General features: G+C 37.3%; 1 protein-coding gene across 1 annotated transcript in view; it reads right to left on the bottom strand.

Annotated features, from left to right (window-relative positions):
* EFCAB7 (EF-hand calcium binding domain 7) overlaps positions 1-15,158 on the bottom strand; it is a 29,945-nt gene that overhangs the window by 12,662 nt on the left and 2,125 nt on the right. The window contains exons 2-6 of the mRNA XM_009883974.1: positions 12,695-12,906; positions 10,231-10,317; positions 9,168-9,363; positions 7,972-8,096; positions 1,780-1,921 (exon numbers count right to left, since the gene is read on the bottom strand). Of these exons, the coding sequence (XP_009882276.1) occupies positions 1,780-1,921; positions 7,972-8,096; positions 9,168-9,363; positions 10,231-10,317; positions 12,695-12,906 (762 nt within the window). The remainder of the gene's footprint in view (positions 1-1,779; positions 1,922-7,971; positions 8,097-9,167; positions 9,364-10,230; positions 10,318-12,694; positions 12,907-15,158) is intronic.

The following is a 15,158-nucleotide window of genomic DNA, read 5'->3' on the forward strand; positions in this document are numbered from 1 at the left end:
AAAGTAAAGAATTTTTTCCTCATGTTGAGACGGAATTACCTGTGTTCCAGTTCATGCCCACTGTCCCTTGTCCTGTTGCTGGGCACCACTGAAAGGAGTCCAGCCCCATCCTCTTGCCACCCACCCTTTAGATATTTATAAGGATTGATGATGTCCCCTCTCAGTCTTCTCTTCTCCAGACTAAAAAGCCCCAAGTCCCTCAGCATTTCCTCATAACAGAGGTGCTCCATTCCCTGGATCATCTTCATAGCCCTCCGCTGGACTCTCTCCAGTAGTCCCTTGTCTTTCTTGAACTGGGAAGCCCAGAACTGGGCCCAGTGCTCCAGATGTGGCCTCACCAGGGCAGAGTAGAAGGGGAGGATGACCTCCCTCAACCTGCTGGCCACGCTCTTTTTAATGCACCCCGAGATGTCATTGGCCCTCTTGGCCACAAGGGCACATTGCTGGCTCATGGTCAACTTGTCCACCAGGACTTCCAGGTCCCTCTCTGCAGAGCTGCTTTCCAGCAGGTCAGCCCCTAACCTGTACCGGTGCATGGGGTTATTCCTCCCTAGGTGCAGGACCCTACACTTGCCCTTGTTGAACTTCATTAGGTTCCTCTCTGACAAACATTCTAGCCTGTCCGGGTCTCACTGCATGGCGGCACAGCCTTCTGGTGTGTCAGCCACATCTCCCAGTTTTAAGGCATCAGCAAACTTGCTGAGGATACACTCTGTCCCCTCATCTAGGTCGTCGATGAATATGTTAAACAAGACTGGACCCAGTACTGACCCCTGGGTACTGGGTATTTCTATATACAGGACAATAATATTGTGCAAAAGTAGAATGTATTTTAGGGAAGACAAATAAGTACTCTTTTGGTTACAAAGAATGTCTGAACAATCCTGTAACAAACTGTGCCTTAGAATAATTCTAAGACAGTGCCACGTGAGTGTTACATCAATGTGCCACATTTGGGTTACTCAAATCTGTTAGTATCAGATCATTTTTCCTCATGATTAGAAGTCTGTTGACCAACTTCCCATTTCAGCCAGATAGTAATTGGAAAATGACTACTTTCTGTCAATTATTTGCAGTGAAGTTTTTATTACCAACCTCAATCAGAATCTGTTACCAACCTGTAGCACAACAGCCAGTCCAGATTACTCAAACATCTTTGGGATCTAATGGCTCCTGTTTCACAGGATTAAAGAGCAAATAATCATAGAATCATAGAATGGTTTAGGTTGGAAAGGACCTTGAAGATCATCAAGTTCCAACCCCTGCCATAGGCAGGGACACCTCCCACTAGACCAGGGAATCTACTTGGGGAAGAAATAATTCCAATGTAGCAACTAGATAAAGACCCTTTGTAAATCACCAGAGAACAAAGCCAATAGTGTTGGGAAAAAAAGCAGCACAAGGCTCTCAAGCAGCTCTGATGCTGGGCTTCACTCTTAAGATGAAAATGGGCAAACTAAGCCATAAATCCCTCAGAGAAGATTCACAATCAAAACATACTGCCACAAAAAGCCATAACCTATTTGAACTATTTACAAAAGTATTTGAGGTGGAGAATAGAAGAATTTTCAGGCAATATTCACTAAGTTTTGCATTGTTGTTTTTCACAAAGTATTTCAATGCCTCAAACGGAGATACTGCAAACAGTGCTAACAGTCGAATTTTGTAGTAAAAATCTTCACATTTCTATGTATTGAGAGCGAGAAAGGGAGAGGTGTATCAGCAGGAGGAGAGAAAGTACTTTTTATAGAGGAAAATTCTCCAAAGAAATATACTTACCTTCTACCTGACGAACGTTTAAAGGCTTGATGGTAATACATACTGTAGACCTTTGAGGTACGTGCAACCTATACTTGTGACTAATGATTTCACCATCTTCTTCTAAGTAGAAGCATCCTTTGGATTGCGCACATTGCCATTCCTGGAAACCAAGCAATTATTAGATGTTGCCTTCATCTTTGATCAAGATAAAAGCACCTTCTCTGAAATATTAATAATTTGGTTATTTAATAAATCCTGCATAAAATATACCACAAAATACATCACTGATCTTCTACTTTTTTAATTAATTTTTTCAAATAGTCCTTTTTGTACTCAGTTTTTGCAGAGCAGTTAGTAACATTGCTTCTCTTGTGAAAATGCTTGAAAAAACATAGAGATTACTCCAATGCTCAAATAGTTGAAATGAAATTTAATTGCCATGAAGAATCAAACTGAATCCATGAAATTCCGTGTAATTTACCACCAAACTGTGAATTCCATGTTATTTACCACTGAAAGGCTGGAATTTTGCTACATTAGTTCCATCAGGCCAATCAAGCAACGAACATAACTGATTAGCTGAACAATGAGGACTTATTTGCTCAGACAAATCACAAACACAAGTACTGGTCAAATTAAGCAATTCTTTTTTACTTCTGTCAAAGCTACTGGAGAGTCATAAACTGAAAACTGCTGTTTGTGAATAATATGGTTTCTAGAGAAGCCATGATTTTGCTGAGATGCTAAAACAGTTACATGCTTCAATTTAAATTTTCATTTTTATTTTTTTAAAAAAAAAACAGGTCCCAATTTTCAATTTCAAATATCATTTGATACTTCTTTAGCATCGTCGTTTGGGCCTCACTGGCCACTGAAATGAACAGACATTTAGCAAAATAAAAATAAAGTCCTTATAGACATACTGTATGCCTTGAGGAACACAAGACATTCTTGGTTGCCTTCCCTGGTCTGGATTAAGTCCGTTATTTCTAGTGACTTTCCTAGCAGTGGAAGATAATGTTTCTGAGCAGAGCCTAGCAGAAGGAATCTTTCAGTGTAATCTCAGCAGAGAGCTCTCTCCAAGTGACTGTACCTCTGCTTGGTGTTCAGTGTCACAGGTAAGCGAATACAGATTTGAAAAGAGAGCTTGTGAAAAATAGAGGTGGTCTGCTTGTAACTCTCAGTAACGAGGCTGCCTACTAACTCCATTTAAGGCCAGCAGTCCTCACCAGAGTGCAGCATTTTATTTCTCCTCTTAAAGAATCAGTTCTCATTACAACGCATTCACGCTCAGTTGATGGTACTTTACAGTCAATGACCTAAAGGTGTCAGGCAAGAACTGGACTTTACTAGTGTACGTACACCCAGAATGCCAAGTAACATGCTTGGTGATGTATGTAGCTCTGATCCTGAATTTAGATTTCTCCATTCAGAACTCTCAATTTCTTAAGAATATAAATTACACCGGGACTCATGGATTTAAGAGCCTTCAGTCCTGTGCCACAATTTTGCCACTGACTTCTGTGGGAACAGGATCAACTTCTCTATACTAAACATTTCTCATTCAAACATTACCAAATTCATCTTCATTATACTCCTTTCTGCTTTAAGAACTTTTTATGAATTAATTTAAAAAAGGACAGAGATGTACTTTGAGAAAACTCACCACCTGTGTTGGCACAGAAAGACTGCAGAATCTAATACTATCTCTCGATTTTCTGCCTCTGAATCAGTCTAAGTTTCACCCAAATAGCACAAACTCAGCTCTGAAAAGAATCTTCACACTAAAGGAATAAAAATATATCATCCTGAAAACGTGAATGTGGATAAACACTGAGAATACCACACTTTACATAGCCGGAAACTATCTTAATCTCAGTTACTGACTCATATGGTAAGACTACCCTGTCCCATCCAAGATGTTGTTCTAAAGGCAACAATTATTTCATCCTCAGTACCCCAATAGTTTTGGTAGCACAATGCATCATACCACTTCTAGCTGTCAAATTCTGCTAATTATATTTGCTTACAGCTGACAACATGGAGTACTTTTACATACAAATACTATATACTTTGCAACTCACTTTCTGCTGCTCTTTGGAGGTTCAGGATTCTTAAAGGAAATTAAGACTTTATTAAGCAAGTTTTAAGAGACTTTAAAAGTAAACATACTTCTGAGCAACGGCAATCAAAAAGACAAAGATCAATTAAGCTATCTAAAATGAAGTGGGACATCCAATCCCTAATGAAAACTAATACCTAAATCTCTCATAATCTTTTCCAGTTAAGACCGCATGTTGGGCCTTTGTGGAAACCTATCTTCTCTGACACCAGAGATGCAGAGGGAACCGCACGCTGTTAGAGGAACAATTATCTCATCTCACCAGCTACATCTTCACTGTGAAATAAAAGACAGCAAGAAGCAAGGTGAAGCATTCAACACCCTATCATCCATGCTGTTCAGCTGTTAGCTCATTCCATAGTTCTATGTCAGATGATGACAACTAGTGCTCTTCAAGAAAACGCATACACAGTTCTAAGGATTTTTCACTTCAGGAACCACTTTCGAAAAGAAATATGGATGTAACTGGACTCAGTTTGGTTTCCTGTGATCTACACAGTCAACATCATCCCATCACGTTTTACAACCTTGCACACTCCATGCCATGACCTACCCCACAGCCCATAACATGTATTGTTGGTTGGGATGCAGAGACATAAGATTATGAATGGCACTGGAAAATATTATTTCTTAAACCCGCAACACTACCACATGGGTTCTAGGAAAAAAAGCAAGCCAAGTGCCATTTAAAGTGTACACAATCTGCCTGAGAAGGTGCTAGGCCTAAGCCTTGTGGACGTGAAGCTTGGTCCACAGAGTCAGAGCTTAATCCTTGGCCACCTTTTATGTAGTGGTATAGACCTAATTAACAAGGCCACCTAAAAATTTTATACTGATCTTTTTCCAGGATACTTCTGGTGACAGGACAAACAAGAGGTGTCCAATCACAAAGAATAATTAGCAAAGAAGTGAACAGAGACAAAAGTTAGTGGGACCTAAAGGTGAGGGGTAAATGCTGAGCAACAGATAGGGTTCTCTCAGCCAAACTAGTGGATAATGGGAGTTGATATTAACATTAGACTTAACATAAATCAGTGCTAGAGCTCGAGTATGTAGTTTAATCTGTTAAATCATTCTAGTACTATTCCATTATCAGTAAACTGTTTATTCCAATACTTGCATGACTCCTAACTTCATCTAAAGTCCGTATGCAGTAAATTGAGATTTTTCCTTAAAATCTGACACAGCTGAGATAAGCTTAGAGAATAAATGAGCTAACAACAAGTTAATACCCTACAGAAATGTTTGAAAAATTAATAACAGTTTGAAAAGACTAAAGTCAAAAGGTCTGGTAATGAAGCTACACGGGTGTTCTTTGAGACATAAAAGACCATAATGTAAGCTTAAACAGCAGTCCAAATGTGCTGTAACTATTCGAAGAGATACTGTGACAACTTACCTGTACAAAAATTACTCCAACAACCATGTTCTATTCCCCCTTTCTCACTATAGCAGCAGTCTTCAACCCATCATCTCACAGATAGAGAAAGGAGAATAGCTTTATCCTGTTCATTTGCCTTCCATTTTCTAGCTGTTAGATCAGATGAAAGACTACCATTTTTGAAGCTTTGCATTTAGATAGACATTGCTACACAGCAGGGACATCAAACAATCTGACTAAGTAGGGAAAATACCTCAAGGAACAATGTGCAGGTTAAGATGTGAGTAACAGTAAGCACAAGTTTGACAATGCTTTAGGAATCAAATACTAAACCGTTGTTCTTGCAAAGAGCGTAAGGTGGTGCTATATTCTGTAAATTATTCATGTCAAATTACAAACACGTATGTAAATTTGGGAAGCTAAAAGATGATTTTCTGTTTTCGTTTTAGTATGTCAATTCAAAGCATAACAGAAGTTGTCAAAAAAACATAGTGGGAAATATTTGTATTAGAAATGTTAATCATAAAGAAATGTTAGGCATTACCTGCGGCTGCCAGTGCTGGCCACTGCCCAAATCATGCATCCCACTGCTATTACAATTGAAATTATTATTGGAACTGTCCACGCACTCATGCATCATTCCAAATAAAAAGCAATGTTTGTGAGAGGAATTGTTCCTATGATTAAAGCAAAGAGCTTCAGTTCAACGGTACAAACCCGTTCCATATGCACAGAAAAAGTCTTGCTAGTTCGACTTGCCAGTAGCCTTGCATGAGGCTACTTCACCAATGAGTGCGAGCATATCACAGTTTCTTTCAGGAAAAAGACTTTTCTCAGGTATTTCTTTTGCTGCCCATTGCGCACAGAGGTCTTTGACTTCAGTAGAGCAGAATGTGAAGTTAAGAAACCTTAGCAGCTACCCAATGCAGAGAGAACATTTTAGAACATGATACACTGCTTTCCTTTTTTTGTTAGTGACTTTCAATCTTGACCAAAACCGACACAAAGAATATTTTGCAGAAATTTAAGATCTCCATTAGCCATCTTCTAATTAATTGTGATTCAGCTACGGTTGAAGCCCAACAGGTCAGCATGCTGTTCATGCACAGCTGTAGCACTTCTGTAACTGCTTAGTTTTTCCTCCCCAAAGTTACTTACGTGGCTTTGAACATGTCACAAAACTTCACTGACAAAAAGAAAACGCATGGAAGACTGTACTATGAAACATTTTAAATTTAGACATTCGCCACATTTTGACATCCACTGTTTTCTTCTGTCAGAAATGTAAAGTTGGCATCGGTCCAACTTCATTATAGCAATATTTTCTTACTGTCCCAAAAAGATGGGTGAACTGCAGAAAAAAATATATTTCTGAATATAAGATAAATAAGAAGAATTTTTGGGTGCTAGACTCTGATCCGCACCCAATGAATCACTGTGTATTTATTGATTGATTTTGACAGAGTTTGTATTATGCCCTTAATAGTTAGTGTTAAAAAAAAAAAAGTTGTGCTTCTACTTACACCTTTTCATGTTTATTGATCGATTTCAGTCTTTGTATGATGCTAATCAATAGTAATCAATATCTGCAGCTGCTTTTTTTCAGTCAGTTCTTACTGGCTTGTACAAAGAAAGAACAATCCAAAATTGGGAAAATGTGTGATGGTTTTATATGCTATATATCATGTTTGAACAAGGTGAAATTGCAGGTTAAATTGCATGGAGGTCCAGATACCTAAACAGACTGCAAAAAATTCCTTTGAGATTATGTTTTTAAATTTTAATATAGAACAAATGTCACTGTATAGCAATGTCGAAGATATAAAGGACTTCAGAGTTCAATAACAAATACAGAGTTGTTATTTGAAACAAAAATGTAACTCATGAGAACAATCAGTTCAGTTTTCTAGCAGCAGTTATACTATGTGGTCATAACCATTTTTTCCCTTTTATACAGGAGTCTCAAGGTGCACATTTTTAATGTATCCGAGCAGTTTCCAGTTAATGTTTTATATTTCTATAGCTATTATTTTCTGTTGAAAGAAAACTAGTAAAGGTTCAGTCAAGAAAGGGAAAACAAAGGAAAAAGATCAATATTAACACTCTACAAATATTGACTTAGGAAAGTGACTTTGTTGTCTTTCTCCCACAGGAATTTATATTGAATGAGTGATTTATTTAAAAGAAAACACTGATAGGACATATTAGTCTAACTAAAAATCAATATTTTCAGGCTACAGCATATATTTACAAATTAATGCCCAACAAACCGAATAGGCTCACAGATCTGTTATTTATTTTCAATTACCTTTCATATAAAGGTTTATGATACACAATCTTTCAGACTACTTAAGCATTTAAAGTTCTCACCAACCTAATAAATTATTAAATTTTAAATTTCTCAAAAAGTCATTAAACGTTTTATCCAACAGTGGTTTCATTTATAAAAAACATACTTTGTTCTATTAAACCTTCACACCTGAAAAATTATTTTCAATAACTAGATGTCAGCAAAACCAACAGTATATAAAAACCTTAATAATAATATGTATGAAGAAACCTCTCAGTAGTTTATAGCTGCCCTTGACAAACTGTTAATAAAACATAAGCTAAAAATCAGAGAAAAACGGTTTCTTATTTAAAATGCAATAACATATATGCCTAGAGGAAAACAGCATAATTTCAATGGGACTAGCTTACATGATACCTTCATTGTGTCTGGCTCAATTAGCTTTGAGTTTCTGTTGCTACTGGCACCCATGCTGATAGTGGTAGAAATGGATGCTTTGCAACTTTGAGCTGATGATGGTCTTGAAGGAGTTCTGCTATCACCTATAAACATAGATATTTAGTTACAATTACGTTATTTCAAGTTACTCCTCGTGCTATTTATCATAAAGCCTTACATTTATAGGCACACAGAGAAAAAAAACGAATGACAACAACTTCAATCAGATAAGCTGATTTCCCTTACAATTATGTAACATTTAATAATCCTTTACTTCCCTGACTGTACATCCCAGGTTAATGGGCATACGAACGGCAGAACCTTGGAATCCAAATCAGCCCGAAGGACACAAAATTGTTAACAGATGATTCAATTTACCTTGGAATTAAGGTAAATCTGTCCTAAGTGGATAGGTTTAACCTGTTTCTAATTTAAAGTTATTTCTTTCCAGGACAATGTAGTTTCCCTGCCAGACAGCACATCACTTATGCACAGCTGCTCAATGCAATCACTTCCAAGCCTTTACTTTCAGGTTCCTTATGTTGGGGCAACTCTGCTGCTACAATTGTCGATTTAGCTACATAAACTCAGTCTTCATCACTGTTTTGTCATCTTTGCACCTCTTCAGTACTGCCTAGAATTGAAGCAGCTTACAACAGCACACACTACATGCAAATATTTCATACATGGTACCTTTGCAGTCTGTTAGCCTGTGTTTTTTTCCAGTTTGGGAAGGTTTGTAAGTATCTTTGTAACTTCAAGAAGAATATTAAATTCTCATATTGATTGCATTCAAAAAGCAGCCTTGATAATTGAAAGAAACAGACTGCTTATTGATAAACGTTTAAGGTTTCATCTCTGATCTGGGAAAGAACTAACTTGCTATGTTGCAACACCCGAGCATTCATTTTCTCTCTCCCCTCTGGACTGCATCACATGAGAGTCGACGAAATTCACCTTTAAGAATTTCAGAGCTTCAGATCATAGATGCAGCCAAAGTCCATTCAAACACGGGGGTCAGATATTCTAAGATATTTATGCAATTGCCACAGTAGAAATTTGTATTAGTCAATAACATCCTCAACAATCTGAGAAAAATTAAAATACTCAACTGTTCATTGACCCAGAGCATGAACTCCAGCAGAAAGGAAACTCCCAATATGAAATATAAATACCTTTTGTCGGTGCTAGTTTGTGATCAGTTGTCCTCGAGATTCTTGGTGATGGTTTTGACACTGGCAGTGTGATTCCTTCAGAGGAAGTTTCGGTTTGACTTCCAAACTGCTGTTGCCTCAGTCGACTATCAACTTCCAGTTTCTCTCGTGCAGTCTTGCGGCACTGCTCACTGGTTGTCATGTATAAGTCACAAAACTTTAAATAAAGAAAAAAGTAATCTGTTAAGTGAAACATTCTTTCTCACAATTTTAAGGATTAAAATGTAACATTAGTAAGGAAAGGACAGGTCAATAGATGTAAGACATTTTCTCTTAAAGCACAGTATTAATTTTCATTTTCATGAATCAGAGCAACCACTCAAGTGACACAGTAAAATGGAGCCATGATTCAAGAAGGTGGTCCAACATTGAATGAAAATTAAGTGTGACTTTCAACCCAAGAGGTGATTTATATTTCTTTCTAGATATTTTAAGACTGATTTTTTTAACATATTTTTAATAGGGGGTTGTTTTTCTCCTATGAAACTATATTTATGTAAAAGTCTTTGTGGACCGTTTATTCAGTTAAAAATTTAGTCATTGCTTAGAGATTATGTCAAAAAAGCTGCTAAGATGTTGCATCTTGAAAATTAGATGTTCAACATATACAATAAGGTCCCCCACACAAGAAATTATGTAGCATCACAGACATAGCACCTCTCATTGATTAGTTAAGTTTGCTGTCAATTGTCATCTTTATCCTCCCATTCCTTAACTCTTATCTTCACACACGCTGTTAGGCATCGTGCTTACTATTAGGCTCTGCCTAATACATTAAGTTCACTTGCAGCAAGTGACCTTTTCAAGAATAATAGCCAGAGCAGCATATTTTGAGTTAAAGTGTGGGAAACGGAAATATTTACCAGCCCATGTCCCAGTACATAGGCAGTTAGGGAGGGCTTGGATAAGGTCATCAACAGACCAACACATGGAGGTGGTTTGTACTGCGTTTGATAATGCTAATATTGTCAATAACATCAAGCCAAAAACACAAGACCAAATAATACTGCTCTGTTTGCCATACCTTGTTGTAGTCAAGTTTGCCACTGCAGTTAAAGTCAGCTTGTTTAATAATTGCATTCACTTCATCCTGAGTCATTTTTTCACCTCTCTGCAATAAAAAGAACTCAGTTTGGGTTCCTAATCAAGAATGCTGTTCACCTACTGCACACATCTAATAAAAATACAAAACAAGAGTATCTTAATATCCTTTCAGGGAATCTTATCTTGCAATACACTTAAATGGATTTTGATTTGAATCATCAAAACAGAGGTCAACATCTTAAAAAATTATGTCTCTACAATGCTACATAATACCAAAAAAATGAATTGCAATTTTGTGGCGTCTTCTGGAAACCTAGCGTGAATGACACTTACATCAATTTCAGAAAATCTTCCATGAATTGGGGAATCCCAGCTCTCAGTCATTGTTACTTAAGACTGTAGCATGTTAACAACCAAGAGCTAACTTCATAATAGTTAGTTTCACTTATTTACTCGAGCTAGCCTAGTAGATCAGTCTACATCTGCAAATTAGTTTACTAGAAAGGTTATTCCAGGCATGAATTTGCCTTGCACCTATCTCTACTTGGAATTATTAGCGTGAAGCCAAAGCAATTTCTCTCCTTTTGGAACCAAGTCTGAAGTTGCATGTCAGAATACCATCTCGAGTGCCCCACTTGCAATGTAGAAAAAAGGTACATCTCTCAGGAAGAAAGCATGTCTTCCACAAAGTCCTCCAGCAATTTCCTCTACACAGGTACACTGTTAGCAATGACACAGCAATATGTGATTGCTCTACAGAAATCTACTTCACATCCCTTTTCAGCTATAGATGCATGGCGTACACCTGGGACTGAAAACTAATGTGAACTTCATTGTTGGTAAACATGTGATGTGGACATAAGGTCTGGGAGCCATAGTGGATTGCAACAAAGCAAATCCCGATCCTCCCCTCTTTGAACGCACCGGTTGCTACTGCAGGTGCATCTAGTAAGTTCTTCAGTCTGTGTCTATATAAAGCAATGCCCTGACTTTATGTAATGATACAGAGTTTATAGCTCTTCATGGCACTACTACAGTAGCACTCAATATCTGTTACTTCTATCTTCCCTTATATAAAGAATATTTCCTTGCAACTATATCTTTTTTGTTCATGCAGAATGAGGATTGAAGGTTCTGCCACAATGTTTGAAGTAAACAAATAATTTTGTTTTATCAGGTCAACCACAACAAACATAGTATGTAAATTGTTTGATCCTTCTGTCCTGGTTTGCTCTCCTCTACATTACCTTAAAATTGTTTTATTCTCACTTTTGAGTGCTCTACTAGAATTCTACTACTAGTCCATTTTTAACTGTTACTCCCTAGTGTTTGTGCTGTGCAAGATGATTTGCTTTTAAGATGAAGGGTTGGGGGTTTTTCATTGTACAGAGCAAAAAAAAACCTGACAGAACAGAGAAAGAAAATCATTGTAATCATCTGTGATGTACATCTATGTAGTTTAAAGTCAGTGCATCAGCTCTACACCAACTTGGAAGACTGTTTTGTTTCGGGGGTTTGTTTGCTTGCTTTGCAGATCCACAGAGGACCTGGATTTTAATCTTGTCAACACTCCTAGTTTTATGATACTCTTGCTAATGTTTTCTTTAAGGTTTCATCTCCTACAATCTCATATCATCATAAAAATCTCAGCTGCTATTTTTAAAAAATTCTTTTTTGTCCTTTCAGATAATACAATGAAGCTTAACAATATGGTGGCAGTTCAGCAGCTAAATAAGAAGTTCCAGACATTCTTTAGTGTCATCATTAATGACGTGTACAGGCAAGCCTTATGACATTTGCATGCTTTGGCTTGATAATGCGTAATCTATAACTAAAGTACTGACCTGCCCTAGCACAATTTATCTTAAGACCTCAGTGAACTACAGAACATCATAGCTGTGATAGAACTAAAACACTAACTTTAATATTTTATGTATAACTTGGATAGATGTTGTTTTTTAACTTTGTATCTGAACACACAGAGACAACTTGTGAGGGGAGAACAGCAAAGGTATGTCATCAACTGTCTTGATAAAAGTTGATAATCCCAAAGGGCTGCAGAGGGGCTCTGCAGAGAACAGAATGATTTGCACTAACTTAACCAATGCAGAGACATGGGCTTCCCTTTCTGTTACTCCAGTGCAGTATATCTAGGGTTTCACCAAAACACTCTTTGAAAGCATTAGAAATATTTTCTCTGACAGCATCCACCTTCAAAGTGCAATTGCTGAACAGACCAACAGTTTATCAACTGCAAGACTATAACGGGAAAAAAATGGAAGAAACATCATAGATAATCACAGAAAACAAGACATAAAATTGAAAAAAAAAAAATCAATTATTCATTCTTTTGATCAGGAATATGTGTTTTCACATTCAGAATTGTTTCCAAAAATCCCTACTAATGGGTAAAGATGGATAATTAAGTTTCTACTGATACTTACCGTTGTAAGAATTTTATGAAGTTCATCATGTAAAATATATCCTGTGTTATCTGTGTCTATTTTTCCAAATGCTTCGAGCAGTTCAGTTTTTGTAGTTGGTTTTTCTTTTTTCAAAATAGTACAAAAATCATCAAAATTCAGTGTAGTCGTTTGTGAAGTCCAATATTTATTAATTGTCTTCTGAGATGGATTTCTTCCAGCCTGTTGAAGTACTGGACAAAAAACACAATATTATCTATATATTCCAGCTGTCAGTAAAGGAGTTTTCTCAAAACATCCTTTAATCGCTTCCCATGTTCAGAATTTTTTTTTAAGCCAAATCAATCCAAGGGAAGAATGGGTCTGAAGGACAGTTTTGCTTATTGTCTCAGTCCAGTATGCTACTGATACAGACTGACTGTGACCTTCCCTGGCCTTGAATTGTGTGGTTTGTACCAGAGAGATTCAAGCAGCCTGAGGGGCAGATGAGCTCACTCGCGTATTCTTTTGAAAGGAGTCATCAAACAGGCAGTGCCGGGCATCCTAGATCATCTCTCACAAACTGTGATCCAGCACAGAGATGACATATGCTGCACTGCTGAGAATCACATCCACTTTCTTCTACAGAAGAAGGGAGAAACCAGACAGCAGTCTGTGACTTTTTATAACACAACAATATCACAGGAATTATTTTGCTTAAAGGCTTTGATCTGCAGCTTCCACTTACTCACATGCACTGTTCTACTAAACTCAATGGAATGTCTCCCTTAACGAAAGTTAACGGGTTCAAACTATTAATTAAGCAAAATATCCATGAACTTAAAGACAGACTCCTCAAGAGACAAGTGTTAAATTCAGCCCAGTGTGTACGCCCCTGCCTTAATATCAAGAACCTATTATTTGTAAGCTTGCACGTTATTAGATCCTGTTTCTACTGAGATACACAAAAGTCTTTCCATTTACTTTCCCAAGAATTGAGATCTGGTGTAGAATTTATCTTACACAATCTTTTATGTCACATCTATACATTGGAACTTACCAATTCAAGTTACGCAACATGACTTTCACGTGTAAAGGAAAAATGATACCAACAGACATACGTTGTTAACATCAACAGCCAATACCCTACACACAACCAGCTCACTGCTCCTACACCTGGCATTCTTCAAAACGAATTTACTGGATCTAGTTAGCCTCTTGAAAGTCTTTACCAAAGACATCCTTTCATCAGTTTCCAGTGTGAAGAAGGTATTATGTTAAATCAAAATTAAATTCAAATGCACAGTCTATCTGAAACTGGAGGTATGCTTTTGTATCTTCCCATATAATCAGGTTTTTGGGGGAAACACAAGAGATCTTTCATCTCTACCTAAGCTGGCAGTTTGACTTTTAGCCAGCTGACCAATGACCAAGTCTATACCAGCTGACAGCAGTTCAGTAGCATCTGTGAAATGAGGTGGTGGCATCGTTACAAATCTCAGCAGGCAACTGCGTCACCATAAAAGCAAACAAACAAAACCAGACACCTTTGTTGCTAATCTTTGACTGAATGCCAAGGACTAAATAAAGATTTCTGCCCTGTCACCTCTACAAGCAGAGTCAGGAGAATACAGCAAAGCTTACATCTTTATCCATGCAACGCTTGGGGACATAGCAATTGTTTAAGGATTTCAATGTCAAGGTCAGCCAGGGAAGGGCAGTTAGTCTGTGTGTTTGTTTACGTGGATAGCTGAGTTCCCTAGAATGTCGATACAGCACAGTATTCACTCACATTTAACAGAGTATCCTTCAAATATATATACAATTCTGTATTTTTATACATCCTTGGAGATCAGCACTTGCCATACCCTACAGGCCTCCCAAATTTGTACTTCTGGAAGTTCAATTAGACTGCACCTTTTATTTACACTTCTTTACAGGCTGATTCTGCTAAATACCTTAAGTAATATTACAACACAGAAAATGAAGCTACTGTCGTGAATAAGAAAAACTCCTATGAATAAAATTTTGCAGGGCCAATCTTTAAGTGAACATTTCACAGTTCAGAATATTAGCCAAACATCATGTAACAAGAGATGCTTAAACACTGGCACTACTCATTTGATAAATGCCAGAATTTACTTAAGATGCAATATAAGTCTATAACAACTCTCAATGCTTACAAATTTTAAAAGAAGTTCTTAAATATCTCTGAAAAGACTGGGAGCCCGAGCCACTAATTGCCCTTTCTGAGTTGACCTTGAAACCAAAATGCCCAAACATTTGCTATCTAGTAAAGTGGCATATGGATAGAGATGAAAGCCAAAGCACATATAAAGGAGATGACATTTGTTCACACCACTCCTATCTTAAAATCCAGATTATCCAAAACTATCATTAGGATGTTACAAAAGCACTTTTATTACAGCTGAGACAGCCTGGATAACACGAAGTCACAAGCTGACAGAATGTGCTTGCTAATGGGTAGAATTTTACGCCCTGATAT

The sequence above is a fragment of the Charadrius vociferus genome, unplaced genomic scaffold (assembly GCF_000708025.1).
Source record: "Charadrius vociferus isolate BGI_N301 unplaced genomic scaffold, ASM70802v2 scaffold423, whole genome shotgun sequence".
Classification (NCBI taxonomy): Eukaryota; Metazoa; Chordata; class Aves; order Charadriiformes; family Charadriidae; genus Charadrius; species Charadrius vociferus.